Source organism: Coccinella septempunctata, chromosome 4, assembly GCF_907165205.1.
Source record: "Coccinella septempunctata chromosome 4, icCocSept1.1, whole genome shotgun sequence".
NCBI classification, from domain to species: Eukaryota; Metazoa; Arthropoda; class Insecta; order Coleoptera; family Coccinellidae; genus Coccinella; species Coccinella septempunctata.
In genome coordinates, this window is record NC_058192.1 from 3,803,195 (window position 1) to 3,821,555 (window position 18,361).

General features: G+C 36.8%; 3 protein-coding genes across 6 annotated transcripts in view; all 3 read right to left on the bottom strand.

Annotated features, from left to right (window-relative positions):
* LOC123311074 overlaps positions 1-5,619 on the bottom strand; it is a 31,004-nt gene extending 25,385 nt beyond the window's left edge. Inside the window, exon 1 of the mRNA XM_044894838.1 lies at positions 5,424-5,619. The gene's annotated coding sequence lies outside the window, so the exon portion shown is untranslated. The remainder of the gene's footprint in view (positions 1-5,423) is intronic.
* A 1,757-nt stretch (positions 5,620-7,376) lies between these two features.
* LOC123311075 (dTTP/UTP pyrophosphatase) lies at positions 7,377-8,944 on the bottom strand. Its single transcript, XM_044894840.1, has 4 exons — positions 8,712-8,944; positions 8,032-8,270; positions 7,767-7,919; positions 7,377-7,639 (listed from the first exon to the last, which is right to left on the bottom strand). The coding sequence occupies exons 1-4, from the start codon at positions 8,799-8,801 to the stop codon at positions 7,504-7,506; spliced, it is 618 nt and encodes a 205-aa protein (XP_044750775.1). The 5' UTR covers positions 8,802-8,944; the 3' UTR covers positions 7,377-7,503.
* Positions 8,945-10,110: 1,166 nt separating this feature from the next.
* LOC123311306 (cysteine/serine-rich nuclear protein 3) lies at positions 10,111-17,324 on the bottom strand. 4 transcript variants are annotated; one of them, XM_044895197.1, is made up of 3 exons: positions 17,177-17,324; positions 12,963-13,291; positions 10,111-12,060 (listed from the first exon to the last, which is right to left on the bottom strand). In XM_044895197.1, the coding sequence occupies exons 2-3, from the start codon at positions 13,286-13,288 to the stop codon at positions 10,209-10,211; spliced, it is 2,178 nt and encodes a 725-aa protein (XP_044751132.1). In that variant the 5' UTR covers positions 13,289-13,291; positions 17,177-17,324; the 3' UTR covers positions 10,111-10,208. The 4 variants fall into 4 exon arrangements, with proteins under 4 accessions (XP_044751132.1, XP_044751131.1, XP_044751130.1 ...); XM_044895196.1 differs by lacking the exon at positions 17,177-17,324 and adding an exon at positions 14,937-15,231; XM_044895195.1 differs by lacking the exon at positions 17,177-17,324 and adding an exon at positions 14,917-15,231.
* Positions 17,325-18,361: the final 1,037 nt, after the last annotated feature.

Consider the following 18,361-nt stretch of genomic DNA (forward strand, 5'->3'; position numbering starts at 1 on the left):
GTAGAAATATCGCGTTCGATCTGTGCTCGATTTGAAAATGATGTAGACTTCTTAAACCGAATTGTTACTATGGATGAGACTTGGGACATTTCTACGATCCAGGAACAGAGTAACAATCGATGGAATGGCGACACTCTGGTTCTACAAGACCTAAGAAGTTTCGTGTCCAAAAATCTGCTGAAAAAGTTCTTGCTTCAGTTTTTTGGGATTGCCATGATTGATTTTTTGGATAAGGGTAGAAAAATAACCGGAGATCTCTATTCGACATTAGTGACCACTCTACGGGAAATAATTGAAGAGAAAATACTAGGAAAGCTGTCCAAAGGTGTTTTGTTTTTGCAGGACAACACCCCTGCACACAAATCTCATGTTGCCATGCAAACAATCGTGATTTAGGGTTTGAGTTACTAGAACATCCCCCTTATTCCCCAGATTTGACTCCATCCGACTATCATCTCTTTCCTCAGCTGAAAAAATTGTTTAAAAGGTCGTAAATTTTCTTCCAACGAAGAGGTGATATAAGTTGTGGAGGTCTGGTTTGCAGAGCAAGAAGAAACATTTTTTTAAAAGGTCTAGAGACGTTGCAGGTTCGTAATAAATGTATCCAATTAAGAGGAGAATATATTGAGTAATAAAATATTTTGACATTGAAATTTTGTTTGGTTCTATAGTAGGCTAAGAATTTTTCAATATATCCTCGTATGTTGTTTGTTCACCCAACATCCGTTGAATATTTCCGGACTTTCTTACCCAACCAGAATTGTCAGTACAAAACAAACCTATTTCGATTGAAAATTATGGTTCAAAAGTGGAATTTTCCGCCTTTTCCCACACAATAGCACCTTCCTGACAGTGCCTAATCCGATTGTTATAGATTCATCGATGCAACCTTCCGCGTTTGTCAAATCCCACCGTACTTTTTCACGCGTATTATTACATCGACAACCTGCTAACCTGAAGCCGACAGATACGAAAGATGCGATCCACTTCCACGCATATACATTCCGTCACAGTGGCTACACTTTTTTCCGGTGCCCATTGTATCACCCCCTGGCGCTGCACCAGCAGTATATTCATGAGAATTCCGAACCGTGAGAAAAATTGTACTTCCAATTTCCTGCGCTCTCGTTGTAGTTGATGCAATTGTTGAAAAAGTCGGAAACGGAGGTTCCATAATCAGCTTTCAGAGGGGGTTGGTGTTGCGTCCTGTATAAATTACCAATGTAACTAATAACACATTTTTTCCGGGTTCTCGCCAAGGTTACAGGCCTCATTTTCTCAATAGAAAGTTGCGTAGATATGAACAATGGAGTTGTTGAAAGTGAAAATAGGAAACACTCGCAGGATTGGTTGCAAAATCAACAATAATCGGATCTAATTACGTTGGGATTGATTCTGTGCGAAGGGTAATTAATCGGTTGTTTGTTCTTCGGTCACAATAGGAGGTATCTGCTCAAATTACTTTTTATTTGTTGTATTCTATAATGAGACTCTGCGATTAGGAAAGGAAGAGAATTCTACCTGGGAATAAGTCTATTTGAAATGAAATGTGATGGGAAAATCAAGTTGAAGACAACTCGATCTCGATGATCTTTTTCTAATCTAATTACACGATAAAATTATCATCTATTTCTTCGGATAATAGAGCCAATCATCAGATATTCGAATAACAGTTATTCTCACCAAATGATTTCTAAATCATATTATGATGAACTTCCGTTGTGGACCATCGAACGGAAGTCGAGAGTCATCCATGACTGGTCCGGCATCATGTCATCAAACGATAGCACGGGCCAAAGATATATTCGAATTTTTTATTTCATTGTCCGCCTCCGACCGACTTTTAATATTACGCTCTGTTGAACATCCCTTTTTCTTCCTACACGATGAACTTCACCAGAATTCAGCAGAAAATGTGTTGTTGATCAGAGATTTCATCATATACATCATACATCCTTCGAAAAGAGAAGGTCCCATTCTTCAAAGGATTGTTTGGAACATTTTGTGGGGCACAACTTTCGAAAATTTCCGGAAAAGGTAGGGTCAGTTAAATAATCCTCAAGACCGAACGGCTGCATGGAGCTCAATAAAATTTTCAGATTTATTACTAGAAGAGTTGCTCTTTCAGAATATGTATCACATTTGTATTCGGGATGTGGACTTTGTTCGACTTTCCGAAAAAAATTGTCAGAAAAAACACTGTGACCTCAGTCAGTATCATATACTGAAATACATTATAATTTTTCACGGTTATGAGCGTCGTAGACCTTGAGTTCTTCTTCAAATAATACATATTATTCCAGATAATTTTTCCGTCTGAAAGATCATCGGGAACAAAACATCGCGGGTCTGATTTATGAAGTGCTAGACCATCAATGATCATCACTCTCAGGATATTCAAACCGAACGTACAAATTATTACATGGATCGTTTAGATATGCTCATTGGCTTGTGTAAAACAACGTTGTTCACCTTTTAAAGACGGTGTTAACGATCGAGCAACAAGACAATTAATTTTTGTTAATGGGATCAAATACATCAATTAAGTAGATGTACTACGAATAAAATCAGCAAGTGATGTGATAGAAACTAGAGGTGACCGAAGATTTACTAGGGGAATTCTAATGTTGCATCACTGTTTATTTTCAATGTCGCTCGGGTTTCCACTCATCTGCATCCTTCTTTTACTTTACATAAACTATAAACTTGAATAGGATGTGAGATGTTGAAAAAGAGTCCCTGAAGCTTAGTCGGAGTTTGGCGTTAAAAATATTCGTCTAGTCCTTTTCAAATTTGTAATGAGTGGAGACGTTTGAAATTCGCTGAGAAGCTGATATGCGTAAACTTGTTAATGTATGCTGATGAATTAGTTCATCAATCAACGAGACAGGGTGAATCTTTAATGCTGAAATTAACAGTAACATCTCAGATGCGTTGAAATTCACCAGGTGTAACAGGATCAAGATTATATTAGGATATTGTTCGAGAAACACCAAAAGATATGCACTCTGCACTCTGGTTGCAAATTATACGAGGTTGCAATGAACAGTTAACTCAACGGGAATATTTTTGTGTTGATCGTAGTTAGGTGCATCAAAATTTTTCGACTCTGTCTAGCAGTAGATGGCGGCACTGAAGAATATCACTCAAATACAGTTTTCTCTGATCAAAATAGATTATTCTCATGATGTCATCGTTCTTGTGAATATGGCAGCTGTGACAATTTATGATTTGGGCATTTAAGCGATACTAGTAATCCCCAATTTTCAAATCCAATGTAAATTATTCCCTAAATATCTCTGTAAAGCAAATATTTTCTGCATTTCGTGAATAGTCATGTGTATTCTAAGCGTTAAATAAGCAGGTAATTGAACATTCGATAAAGAACTTATCAGTCGTGTACTTTCAATTTCCCACATATTTCGAAGGATGATAAGAGCACAATAGCTTTTTATTCGAAAACAGAAAAGTTTTCGTACTGTATTTAGGTAGTTTTACTAGATAATACCTACTTTACCCGGAAAAGATGCGCGTGCTTCATATGGCGTTTGTAAATGTCTCAAAAGAAAGGCCACAATAGAAAAGTTAATGAAAGAGAAGACCACCTCATATTGTGCACAATAGATAGAACTGTCAACTTCTAGACGAATACAGTATGTATGACATCGGTAATGAATGCAATGATGACAGATGTCGTTAACAAGTGTTAACCATCCATTCCACATTGACAGAAAGGACACTTACACCAAATGCTGAGTGGAGAGGCTATATTCAGATATTGCGAAAACTTCCGGAATAGGTTAAGGTCTCTGAGACACAACACGTGTTATCCACATTCTCATAGAATTGAAAGAAAGCAATCCCAGATTGATTTTCGTTCGATCTCAAAATAGGTAAGACACTTCCTGTTGAATTATTGCGAAAGTCCCCAGCTTGTGTTGGCAATTTGGAATTCATCATTTTGGCCTCTCGTTTTTGTCCATTAAACTCATCAAATCTTGCTTCGATTATATGAGTTACCATAATCTGCTTTATCTTCTTGGTGAATTCAAGGCAACATGATTCAACCGGAGAATGTAGCAAGTTGATTTCCGCAGAATTATGAAGATTCGATCATTCTTATTGTTGTTGGTCAGTGAAATGGCATGAATCATCAATAGCATGATGGCTCATTTTTGCATGATTCAATCTGTTGGTCATTAGCTTATAAACATATTATTCCACAATATGGTTGAATATCCAGCATCTTCATGCAGGTCAGTTCTACCTCCAGCTCCAAGAAATTTATGGCTCTCCAAAAACACATTGAACTTCGTTGTTTGAGAATTGAACTCTCCAGAAACTAGCTATTCGATCATTTCTCAGCTCTGTTAGGGGGCACAATAGACCTTAAGGTCGCAGTGAACTGTAACCCCTTTTCACTATAATATCAGAAAAATCTTCTCTTCAACCCAATGTTTTGAGTTTGGTGACAACTTAATAACATACATTAATGTCATCATTCGATGTGACCCAACAAAATGAGAAAAGAATATCGTTTTTACGGTTGAAAATAATTTCAGAACCTTCATTAAGGGTATTTAGTGGATACCTGATTCTTAGCAGCCCATTCTTCATTTTTTTCGAACTAATGCCTATCTTTAGTCGAAAATACACCCTCAGTTGTGTAATTAACTAGTCAATTTTCAAATAAGGAAAACCACCTACCCCCCAAGTGAGTTCACGACATGAACAAAACGTTTTGTATGCACTGGGGCGTTACACCAGGAAATGAATAGAAAGATAAGAAAATCAACAGAGCTGTGGCCTTGGAAGTACTAGAAAATATATCATAATTTATTCTGAAGAACAGAAGAAAACCTATTGTATCTGAATATTGAATATGCAGAGTACACTTTTATATCTTGTTTAATTTCCCTTTCCTGATGGATATTCTCATGAGGAATATCCTTAAAAATAAAAATTATTGGGTATTATCAAATCATAGGTATTATTTGCGTATCAAATCAGCAATATCCTTCGGTCATGAGTGAATGAATCAATTTCCCTGCATTTTCTTCTTGGATAAGAAAAACTGCTCTGTGATCTCCCTAAAACTTTTAAATAGCATGTGAAGCTTTAACTTTTTGATAATTGAAAAACCAATGAGAAACTCTTGAGCATCTAATAGTCCTTCATAAAACATTGGGGTTTTCGTACTCATTTCATAATTTGAATTGAAAAATCATCGATAAAATGGGGATAATCGAAAAATAAGTTGAAATGAGGTTTTTATTAAGAGATTGAATATAAATAAACAATACTACTTTATTACGGGATTAAATTTTACGATTGTTTCTCTGGGAAAATTAAATCCATTCGATTTTTAAGCGCGCATCGAATAAAAAACAGAAAAAAGCTATAAAATTTTGGCTCAAACTCACCTTGATGATCCTAAAGTCTGTAAATTGTAATCCAAAATTAATGGGGTAGGTATATCATCAACAATAACACAAAATCGGCTCGCAAACAACAGTTCGGTAACCGCACATGTGTCAACGTCAGAATGAAGCAACGCTCACCGTACTCTCACGCTAGTAGAGCTTGACTGTGGCTGAGTTGAGCTTTGCTCAAGAAGTAATCTAACCAATTGTGGTACCTATTATCACCTAAATCGCGCAGACGCTAAATCGCTCCACAATAATTCTGTTTGGAAAATATTCATGAAAAAAATTGAGCTATTTGGAAAATTCAGTTGGTACGTCGATGATCATTAAAATATTTTATGTAGAATACCTATTTGCGTCATTCCCGACAAAATATGTAGGAATTTTAGATAACGTTGAATGAAAATTATATTTATCGGTATATCCTTTTCATTCTTTTCAATGAGAAAATTTCAATGTTACCTGTGCTTATCACAACTGTTCACTTCCTTGAAGATAAAATCATTTGTGTTCAGTGTAAGTTTTAAGGTCGATTAACGACGCAAATTTAAAACTTTATGCACTTTCGTGAAGTGAATTTTCACGAAAAACAATGGAGTTTGATGCTACTGCTATACCAAGCAAGATACTAGTTATTTTTTATACTCCTTGACTTTTCCCAATGGGGGACAGTAAATGCTACATATATATTTGGTTCCACCACTCCTCAAAGTTTGAGATCAACTAAGATTTTACAGAATTCTTCCTCAAAGTCGAAAAAATGTACTCCCTATCCATATTAACATGCTTAAAATAAAAATAAATCCAATAGGAAATACATTTCAGCATATTTATCCTCTCATTTCGAAGAATTAGACTCTGATCGTTGAAAAATATACAGTTCCAGAGAAGGAGTATTCAAAATTGAGCACTTTTTCACGTAGGTCCAGACTTATTCATCTAGTAAACAGGAAATCAAATAGTCAAATAGGAGCATAATAATTATTCGCATGAAGTATATCAAGAACGATAATATTTGTAGGTTTTAATTAGTTTGACTTCAATAATAAGTTATCTTAAGCTAATTGCGATTCGTCTATTTCCCAAACAAAAACCTACGCCTCGAGCAGATATAAAACCCGATGAATGAAGAAAGGTCAGGAATTCTGAGCCTTGACTCATTTTTGTAATCGCATTGTGAAATTAGTGCTTTTCATAATCTGTAGCCTATCATTCGTTCCTCTATTCCAAGAATAAGGCACAGATTTCGAAGATTTCAAAGAACCCAAAACCCTCAAACCTAGATGAACGAATTTCATTAAAAAAAATGGTATCACTATAAAGGTATCAACTTCCAGATGACTGATCTTCATTTCCACATCAACATTCAAACTTCCCAATGATTTTGATTAAATGGAAAAGAAATTAAAGAATTCAATATTTCTAATTTCAGGTTTTCTTGCATTTTGGTATTTCCTTCTAATGAACACCAATGCTAATGATTTATTTCATTTCCTCCAATTAAGTTCAATCATAGATAAAATATTCTCATCGATAAATAAATGTAAAAGATTTTCAGAGGCTAGTTCAACACAGCCAAATTGATTTTAAATTCCATAATTATACCATGCAGCAAACATGAATTAACTTTCGCCTCAGAGAATATTAGGTGTTATTTCCACCATACCTTGTTGGTACGTAGTATTTTCCGAAAAAATTGTTCGTAGATTTAATTGGTACACAGAGCTAAGTACTTTCATTCTTCGTTGGACAACTGTGGCATGATGATTATCGTTAAATTTTAATTGGGGTTCAGGTTAGTATTTGAAGACTAGTGTGGGTCATATTTTATTCCTAAAAACTAAAAAAATTAGGTCAGAGTTCCATAATGAAAGAAATTATAATTTTTAGTGCAAGATAGTCCTCATTCTCCCTTTTTTTTGTTTCAAAACGATGATAATAAAAAATACATTTTCCAATCGAAAACATTTTATTTTTCTGGTAAAAAAATGTGGGAAAAACTACAAATAAGCATGCGATAATAAACAGAAAATCTTTTGTACTCTGTCTTCAAAAGCGTATTGGTGGTGTGGTACATTTAAAGCTTGACAATTTGCTTCAGTTCCTTGACCAATCGACACAGAGGCAAACCTATAACATTGTTTACGTCGCCTTCTATCCTTTCCACAAAAGTTGCAGCTAAGCCTTGTATTCCATATCCTCCTGCTTTACCCCTATATAGAATCACATTGAAAAATTAATACAGAAATATTAAGGAAGAAACTTAAAATGACTGCCAAGTGAAATAATGAATGCTAAATCAAAAACAACCGTCAAAACAACATAAGATAAATTACTTACATGGGCTCTTTGGTCAGTATATAATTCTCTATTTCTTCATCAGTCAAATTCGTCATATGAACCCTGGTCATTTCAGAAAAGGTGTGAATTTCTCCTTTATACCATATAGCTACCCCTGTATAAACCTCATGAGGCTTGTCGCTTTGTGTTAAACTGAAAAAGTAAGTCCGATATCTCTGATGTCTCCTCAATCAATTCAATACTGGCTATCCATTGTTTCAGTTTTATATTGGAAAATGCTTGATTTCTCATATTATATACTCACTCTTTTATCATCCTTCTTGCCTCCATATTATCCTTAGGCTTTCCGTACATTTTACCGCAAAAGGTTACCATAGTATCAGCCCCAATTATCAAATCTGGCCTCTTCTCATCGTACTTCATTACCTCAAAAACATTTTCCGTTTTTCTTTGTGCCGTAGCCTCTACGAAATATTTGAATGTATAGTCGTCTGGGTTCAAATTCTCAGCAAAACTTGAGGGATATATCTCGAAATCCAAACCCTGAAGAAAAATTCACTACACTACATAGAAGATTGGGGTAATTTCCTCAATTTTATATTCTTATATTCAATAATTTCTAAAGGAGAGCATTCCAATCTGTCTCTTGTAAAAAAATTACTGAAATGAAAGCATTTTATACGGATTTTAAACGAACGTTATTCATTTTAGCGATGTTATCACATGCAGTTTAGTGTTTCATCATAACAAATATTATAGTGTGTGGTCGGAAAGTAAGTGTTGCTTGAAAATTATTATTAGCTTCTTGCTGGTGAGAGAGATAACTTTTCCTTGGATAAAACAAAATGAATGGATTAGCGCCTGCACGAATAGTCTTCCACTGAGAAGTAAGTGAGTATCAGTATCTCAGTATTGCGGATTTTAGCAGCGAAGATCTTCAGATTTGACTGTATGGTAGCGCTATCTATAAAACAAAGTACTCACCGTGCTTCGCAGAAGAACTTCTCGTTGTTTAGAACCACTGGCGAGGACTATCCTCATGGGTTTCAGTTTCCCAACCAAGGGCTCCAACATATTCAAACCTTTGTGGTAGTACGACAATAATTATTCAGTGGAAAACACGGGTAACATCAATGACGGAAAAATAACCTTCCCTGAAAGTGAAATATACATCAAATATTATATTGAAGCCTAACCTATCTAATCTATTGACGTTAGAGATGTATTATGATATGGGTGATACAATCTTTAGGGGAATTTCTGAACTAAATCGATTAAGTGGAATTTTCCCATTCATAGATGGCGCGCCATTTCCATGGGAATCGATAGGAATATTTGTAAATTCGAATTTTTTCCCTCACCTCTATAATAATCAAACTTTCATATAAAACAATTCATGGACACCCTTTATCTTATGACATTGTAACATTGTAACATATTTATTGGATGAATAGTGAGTTGTCTCTATTTTTTCATAAGATTCTTTCTAAACGCTCCTCCTAAACACGTATAACAACATTCAGGACAGTTAGAATAGAATAATACCCAGAAACTTTGTTTAGGTTGAGGATATCCTATTATAATGCATGATGCTCTTCTTCCCTACACTTCAACTGCAGCAGATCTATCGATTATTTGAAATGAATAGATCAGGCAAATCCCAAAACGCCTCGCCAAATGAAAAATTCTAAGAGCCAAGCAAGAGAAGTCGAAGAAGAAACAGGAAAAGAAAACAGCAACAAAAGAAAGGATGCTACACTGAAAATAGGGATCGATATAGCGTTAGGTACAGTTGTTAAAGTCAAACACCAATTTGACCAAGAAAATTTAGGAGAAAATTGACCACATCCATCTTAACTGATTTGTTAATGGTTGACGGAATTTGAAAAGGAAAACTTTAAATGATTACAGTGATTGACCAAGAAAAAATTCGCATCTGAATGTATCTCAGAACCTTAGACAAATCTTCAGTTGTTCAGGATTTACTATCATCTAGAAATGAACTACCTATTATAAAAATCGAAAACTTGAGGAGTGTATGTTTGATTATTACTTGATTGCGTTTTGGTTCAGATGATGTTACGTTTAAACATAAAACATCAACCTGCCAAATTCCATACCCTAATTTTTTTGAGGCATGCTACTATGTAGATCTCGTTATCTCATCTATAATATGGAAAAAACATCCAAATTACTTCGAAGTGATCCCTCACATTTGAATAGGAGCTGTTCAATTTTAAATTTGTTTTTTGGACTTGTACTTGGTCCTGTGTTGAATAGAAATCTTTTATCAGTATTTATGTGAGTATTCCTACAGCTGCATTGCATTGAAATCTCCATTCGCCATCCATAAAGGTTGAATTGGTATTATATTGTTACAACATTTATTAAAACACTTTTAATCCAATATTCTCTACAATTTATATAAATCTCATTTACAATAATCACTAATAAACGTAATAATTTGATAATTTAAAGGGACTAAGCAGAAACCGTTTCTACAATAGATTTTTTGATTATCTCTCCGAAATTTTCCGCGCACTCTGTCGTATTGTTCGTATTTTCCGCATTTTCGGTAACAACCTTATGACCATCGCCATTCTCAACTACATCCTGCGAACCGTTCATAACGAAGTTCTCGTTGAAGGACGAAAAACTGTTATAACGCCCGTGTATGAGTTCGGCGAAGGATTCCGCTTTATTATTCGTCTCTACTACCGGATTCAAACAGGTGTATTGATTTTCCTTCGATTCGGAATTTTCCGAGCTGAATCCCTCGTTAGTAGGCAACAACTGTTCATAACTACAACTCGGTGTGGAGAAATTCTGTTCGGCCGTTTTCTGACTGTCCCCCTGAAACTCCCCGTACATGGGATAAGGGTTGAAAACCGCGTTGAAATCGGTGAAACCGGGATGGTATGGAGACGGCGAGTATTGATTGGTCGAATGGGGGGCGGAGTACTGAGAGGTGCCGGCCAGGAAAACTCCGTCGGAATACCGGGTATCGGAAAACTGAAACCCGTGACCCGAGACCGGGGTTGTAGACGAGTAGGGATGCTTTATATCGACTGCGCTCCCGTCTTGTGTCGAATCCTCCCCGTAACAGTCCTCCCTGAAAGAGTACAGGTCTAGGGAATCGCTGCGTGCAGGTAGATCGCTGAAACCTTGGGGGTTCAGCCCCCCGGGGCCTTCCCCGGGCGCCCCGTAATGTAGATTCGTGAAACTGCCGTCGTGGATGCAGCTTTCCACCCCTAGCTCGTTCCTCGCGTCCGGACCGTTGGAGAATTTCATTATCCTGCAGTTTTTCGATTTTTCCTCTTTGTATTCGATATTTATCCGTTCGTTTTCCATCCAGTTCGAATCTTTTTTTTCCGATTTTAGAGCCTCCTCGTTCTCTTGCTTCTTCTCGAGTTCTAGCCGCATCAGGGTATGGATGAAATGCGTGCGCACCCTTACCGGGTTGAATTCGATTCGACCTGAGGAATTGGCGCAGTTGTCTCTGGAGCATCCACAGGGGAAATTCAAGCGATCAACTTGGCATTTGATGCCGGCTTGGCTGCAGGAACAAGTCTCAGGATCGCAGTAACCTTTACAACCGCACCCGCAAAATTCCCTGGACATTCTTATAACCCTGCAGTCGTCTTTTTCGTAAGTCTCGATTTTCCTAACCCCAGCCGCTCTGAGAAGGGCTCTTCTTTGTCGCGTCGGTACAGGTTGTAAGAAGTAATAATTATCGATGTCCATTTCGGATTCAGAGGCGTCACTTGGTTCTTCTTCACTCTCGCTCTCTTCACTGGATGTTGCAGCAGCCGCATTCGAAGCAGTGCCGTTTTTGGTCCGCATCTGCTGCATCAACTGACGGTGTATCCTCCGCTGCTCATTGGCGTGTTCCACGATCGTGAATTTCTTGGAGTGAGTGTGGTAGGCTCCCATCCCTAAAGTGGAACCCCCCTGGGAAGGGACGCAAGTGAAACCTTGTGCCCTCGGGAAATAATACACAGTAACGCTGTCAAAACTTATACCGCGTTTTTTCTTGATCTTAGGACCGGAGTCGTCATCGACTGGGAGTTTCCTCTTCAAGTTGCTCTTCTTGGGTTGTACTTTCAACATGTCCTCAGTGCTCTTAGGGATTCCTTTCTCAGCCTGGGCGATGTCCGATGGTTCTTGGACGTCGGCGTCGATTTCCGAAAAACGGTCAACGATGGTACTCTCGATGGGCATTCGTGGAAAAAATGACGCTTCCGAATCGCTGCATTCCAGGGCGTCGGTTGATGTTATTTCCTGTCTTTCCTCGCAAATTTCTGACCCCAGACCTGAGTCTGAACCGTCGGACCTGGAAAACAATAATAGTATATAAGAGATAAGAAGAGATAACATTTCTTGAATTGGGTTCAACAGATTGTACTAGAAAAATTGGAAATTGTTTTCCATATTGTATATTTCGACTGGTGTTATCGGTATTTCGAGAAATGAGTCATCAGAACCTTCAACAATTTTTGGTTCAAATTTATGTTCATCATGCATAACCCTGACTATACAGGTTGGTCAAGATCGTAACCAAGAAATTTTAACCACGTATTCTACATCGAAAATAAGCCCTAGTTTGTCATATAAACACATGTCGAGAAATGTTTCCTCTGCGAGATACGGGGTGTTACAATTATAGAAAAAAAAAATGTTTTTTATTAATAACTTTCACACTGCTTGAAATATTTTCATGAAATTTGAGACATAGGTTTCGAGCGTCAAGGGGCACTTTTTGCATAATATCATTTCATTTCTATTCTACCAGTGGCGTCCGTACTGCAGCGAGACTGAATATTTTCAGAAAAAAAATGATACGCCACTGGTTTTTCCGTCAATAAAAATTACTATTTAAATCCTCATTTAATTTGGAGCAAATTAGGTCTCTTGACTTCATGCTGTACGAAGCAGCGTTTCCGGTTAAAAAAATAAAACACATTCTCATGCATGAAGAAATCGCCAAAATTTGGTAGTAATTTTTCCAATACTGAAAATTTATTGGACTGTTTATAACTCAGACACCATAGAGAGGATTTTGTCGATTGAAGATCTCAATTGGCGTAATCGTACCTAAACTTTACTCTGAAAAGTATCCCTAGCAGACGGCTGACTGAATTCCGCCAAGTATCCTCCACCAGTGATACCATTTTCGACTCAAAATTCGAATATTCCAGACATTTGGGAAAAATGATAACGATTACGACAACTAACCTATCATGGGGCTCTTCCTGCTCCTCTTCAAGAGTCTGCAAACTTTCCGTCGCCGAATCATCTCCCTCCACTTCGATCAGTCTACTAGATAAAAAATTTTCTTTTTCTTTCATGTCGAATTCTAAGGTGTCCCTGCTTGAAATATCATTGCCCAGTTCAAAATTCTCACTAGGGGGCTTAGTAACATTACTCTCCTCCTCCGCTAAGGGTAGTTTTTCCTCAATGTCCTGCGGTTGGTCGATCGATTTATCACTGATGTGTTCCATGTCTGATCCTTCTACAGACATGGATGGTTCCTGCTTGATTTCCCCTACTTCAACAGGCATTATCTGCAAAGAAAAAGAATTGATAGCTTTAGAACATCGATCAGAATCAGAATCGAAGTTATTTTCTGAATACCTTTTTCGAATTGGAGGAATAATTTTTATGAGCCGTTAACCTTTCTAGATTCAGACTGTTCAAATGTCCTTTCAGTTCAAGGTGACTGACCTGTATTCCCCAGCGATGAAGCAGTGCAAGGCATGGAAATCATACTTTCATTTTTTTGCCAGTACCTGATAGTTACTATCACTGACGATCGTCTACGCGAATAAATAGTTTATTGGAAACACCTTGCTAATTCGGTCAGTGGAGCAAGAGCTCGCAGTTACCAACAATTTTGAGAGTGGGAGAGAATTTTCGTATACCTCCGGTATTCTCCGACTGCATCGCGTTTTCCTATCAAAACTATTCTTGTTTTTTATTCCCCCGAATTTCTAACCTCGGGAATTGTTGACAGATTGCTCGCACAGCTATGAATTGTTGAAATGCATTACAGAACCCAGAATTCATTCTTGATAAACCCATATATTCGAACAAATGTAAGCAGCTATTGAATTGGAATGATTTTTGATCAATGTCCATCAGAAGTTCGATCATTTGTGTTTAGTTTGAGATATAAATGCAAGGTTGCACATAGCACGCCCTACTTATTTTAGAAATTAATAATATTCCTGTTCATTGGATCACGAATACGCATTTCGTCATCTCAGGTGACTCTATAAAGAATCTTTTCATCACAAAAACGAAAGCCATCGCTGTAAAAAGGTAGCATCATAAAATATTCTTGTTTAAAAGTATAGTTACAGCACAGGATGTTTACACAATAAAAATTCAAGAAGTCTTTCGAGACATTCTACGCAGATATGACGGAAACTTTTTCACTGCCCCTTGTACAAAACTGCATACCCCAGGGCAATGTTCAACAAAAGCGCATCCACCTCATTCCTCTATGGAAAGAGTAGGTATTTCTCACCTATGTAGGTGGGTTTCGAAATAAGCGTGGAGTAACTCACCAGCTTATTACACATTGAAGAAAAATTAGTCAACATCTTCCACATTTTCATCCAGATCCCACTGAGAATCACTCTTGAATTTATAAACACCTGACATAAGTTGTCGGATACGTATACCGATCTGAGTATAATCCAGCACTAAGATGATTCACTCCAGGATGACGGTTACCTCAGCACAAGAATACTTGATATTTCCTCAAGGGACGTATTTAAAAATAGAAGAATTCCGCGGCGTTACTCTTAACAAATTCAAACATAATCTTGAGCCAAATCCTCAGATCTGCCTACACAATATATACGCTATCAAATTATCGTTTACAGAAAGGATGGTGGAAGTTGTTTATAGTGCGGTACAGATCAGATTCGTATTTTGCTGCTATTAAAATATTGCCTTGAAGATATACTCATAAAGGCTAGATTCGCAGGACTCGATTAAGATTAAGCTGCCTCACCATCGCTGCTTGTGTCATACTTTAAACTGGACGACGTTAGTCCACTGACATCAGTGACAACAACGGTACCTACACGAGAAACAATGCTGGGAAACTACACCTATCGAAAGTGCAAAAATTACATGAATTCGTGGAATTTTCTAAATCATCCCTAACTGAAGTCCTCACCTTGAAAAAACGAAGCTCACCCTCAAACTATTCGGTTCATTCCAACCAATATACACAAAAATCACTAAACAAAAAAGTGTAAATCAACAGGCAACAACAAAATCAACAAATATAAACGGCTTTAGTTCACTGCCTCAATACACTTCCACGGCCTGACCAACTTCTCGCTTCGATCCTTGACATCGTTATAATGCATTTTGAGGAAGCGGATAAAAATAAGGATAACTCAGATATAAAGCTGCGTTCACTTTACCGTATTGGACTTGATAATATGAAACTTCGGTTCGCCACTTCACCAGCTAATCTCCATTGATGCCAATGTTACGGAGTCGGTGCTGCGCATGCGTTTTTCACCAGAGTGAAGGTATTCGAATGAGGGTTTTGTAGAAATGGGATCGTTGGTAAATCAGGCAAGCAATACGTAAATCTATATACAGGGTCCACTCGAAATGTGAATGTTTTGCTCATTAAAACTCATAGAAGAAGCAACAAATATTTATAATGTCTAGCCCATAATCTCACACTAAATCTATCATTTATTCAAAAACCAATGAGGAACCTTTAGGTTTTGATTTCAGAAGAAATTATCCTATATATTATCCTATATAGATTTTCTGCTATTATATTTTCAGGTCGACGTTCAAAAACATTTTTCTATTAGATTCTTCGCTGAATAAACATACATCAATATGATATTCTTTCACGCAATACATAGCCATTTTAAAATCGATTCTAACAAAAACATATCTACAAAAAGATAAAAAAAAACTTTTTGATGATCATGATTAACTTATAGTTTTGTCTAGTATCCACCTATGATGCACATTTTAAATTTTTTCAAGAGACACCTTCAGCTGAGAAAAATCCAGAAGAAAAACCTGCTCTGACACTGGCGAACTTTGTTTCGAAATTAAGACAGTATCAATTTTTTTCGAAACTTGCTACTGCACTGCAATCATTTCAGTATTCGCTATAGTTAGCTCTGCTCAACGAGAAATCAATGGCATTGTACGTTTCCATAGTTATGGTGCTTGGTAGAATCATGACCGTTTTACGTCATAAACTACGCCATGATAACGTCAACTATATGTATATATACCAAATACGTAACCTGCTATGTAGATAATTTGAAAATATTCCGACGCCAACTCATATTTACAATACTAAGCGCATCCACCATTCCAAATATAAGTTCATGTACCGGGTTCGACCATTAAAATAATAGGATTCCACAAATACTGTTGCCGGTTTCAAAAAACCTGATCGAGCAATCAAAAACTTGATTGGCAGAATGTTATCGATTTTTTCCAATCGATAGTTTAGTTCAGGACAATCGAAATATCATTTTTATATCTATTAATTGATTTTCAATTACTGTATGTATCTACATAATTTCATTTCATTATGAAATAGAAAAGTTTTGAGTGATTTCATTCTGAAATACAAAGGCTGTTTAATTTGTGAAAAATTGATCAATTGTGGGTATCGTTATCGATGGTGTATTAGTTGAAGTTTCGAAAAATATGAATTTTGCACATTCACTACTGAATTTCTGAAAACCAAAAAAAAAATGTACAAAAAATATTTCAAATGACTTTGATACATGCAAATGTGTAAGTTTCAAACTGAGGAGGAAATAAAACATAAAAATCAACTGATCTACATGAATGATTAATGGATTAATAAAAATTCATGAAATATTACAAAAAAAATCGCTTATTTTCTGACCAAGTTCCACCAAACTCGATAAACCATAAGATTTCAAATTGGAATGAGATGAAAGAAACTCTTGGCTTATCCAACATAAATAATATGAAGAGCTTCAGCATCAAATCTGTGTTTTATTGTGAAGCAAATTTGAACTGTTTTATATATTTTTAATTTTTTCTAAGAATTTTGAAATCTTACCTATATGCCAATTATTAGAGCTTGTTAAAGCCAGAAGAGAAAAGGTAAAAACAGATTACAATCATTAAATATCGGAGTATTTATCCACATAATCTTAAAAAAATCTTCTTTCTATCCAGTTCCAATAACGAAAATGAACGAAAAATTTGAAGAATATTCAGAAACCGCAACATTTCATGACTTAGGGTCATAATTTTTGTACTATCTCTAGCGGTGGATCATTTTTAAAAAAAAATTCGAAGCCGGTTCAAAAATTCAGACACACCTCCTGTTTCTGTTGTTATTCAACGCTCCTCTCCTTCAAAAACAGCCGAACCGCGACAGGCAGTCTAAAAGACATACTTAGACTTACCTAAATTTGTGTTTACAAAAATTCACGTTCAAAAATTGTTATTTCAAAGAGGAGGAGGCGGCTCAGGTTCGAGGCGATGGCAGAGGGATATGTTAAACAACTGAGCTTCTTGCTGAGGCAACATGGCACATTTATATACCACGCGTGGTGCTCCGGTTCACCGTTTACCGATCCGCAGTTTGCTGAGCGTGCGCGCTGAGCACGAAACGTCGTATAAACATCAATGTGTCGTTCCGCAGCGGTCTGCCAGCGAAGGATTCATAACGACTAACAAAGGGCCTTGCATCACTTTTATTTCGTGAATTTTCTCAGAGCGTCCGTGTGGGATGTGCGCCAGTGCGCAGGTTTCATCTTCGATTTTCCACTTGTCGATCGTTCTCCTCTATTCTTTTTGTAGGTTCACCCAATTTCATCTATGGTTAACGGAAAATTGAAGGATAAGCTGCTTTTTTCCACGTCAATCACGCTCTTCAAAAGGGTGAATGGATTCTTCCCCTTGAATCGTCTTCCAGCTCTCGAGACTGAAGTTATTTATTGGTTCATAAAAAACGGATTTTCCACTTGAAGAATTTGTATAGCAAAATACATACTACTAATATTATTATATAATATTCAAATTGCAGGGTGTTTCACGTATGAGGGTCACTGAATGTTGTAATTCGGAGCCATACGATCTTCTTTTCGAGGTGAAGTTGTTCGAAATCAACACAGAAATACATCTGTTTCCAATTCGTGCAAGATTTATAACCACTTGACCTTTGAGTGTTAAAATTATGTCAAAGGGGCCGCATTGCCCTCTAACCGCAAAGAAATCACCATCCACTCATGTCGGTTTTTACCTGCCACTGCAATTTCGTCCAGTATCAAGACATGCAATAATTTATGAACAAATGATCTGGTGACATGTTATTTGTACGCCATATAATCTGAATGACCATGGTAATAAATTGAAGGAGACATTCTTAACAGTTATTAAAGTCCAAAAACATTGCAATAAAAACACGAAAGAATTCCTGTTGACGCATGTCATTTAGATAATGGACTCAAATGCCCGCACGTGCACATATTTCTTGGAAGGATTAACGATAGGCCCAAACTATTCGGAAACAAAGTGGTAATAAATTCACTGAAGTGGCAGGTACATATCCCTCGATGGAAATTACGAGCGCAATCAGTTTGTCGATT

What these genes read in the sequence shown, in the direction of transcription:
- LOC123311306 (XM_044895194.1), bottom strand. Translation starts at nt 14,347, where the DNA reads ATGAAAATGTGGAAGATGTTGACTAATTTTTCTTCAATGTGTAATAAG. An exon ending in CTTCAATGTGTAATAAGCTG is followed by an intron (nt 13,292 to 14,296) that starts GTGAGTTACTCC and finishes TTTTCTTTGCAG; the next exon opens with ATAATGCCTGTTGAAGTAGG. An exon ending in CAGGAAGAGCCCCATGATAG is followed by an intron (nt 12,061 to 12,962) that starts GTTAGTTGTCGT and finishes ATTGTTTTCCAG; the next exon opens with GTCCGACGGTTCAGACTCAG.
- LOC123311075 (XM_044894840.1), bottom strand. Translation starts at nt 8,801, where the DNA reads ATGTTGGAGCCCTTGGTTGGGAAACTGAAACCCATGAGGATAGTCCTC. An exon ending in GCAAGAAGGATGATAAAAGA is followed by an intron (nt 7,920 to 8,031) that starts GTGAGTATATAA and finishes TTACTTTTTCAG; the next exon opens with TTTAACACAAAGCGACAAGC. An exon ending in ATACTGACCAAAGAGCCCAT is followed by an intron (nt 7,640 to 7,766) that starts GTAAGTAATTTA and finishes GATTCTATATAG; the next exon opens with GGGTAAAGCAGGAGGATATG.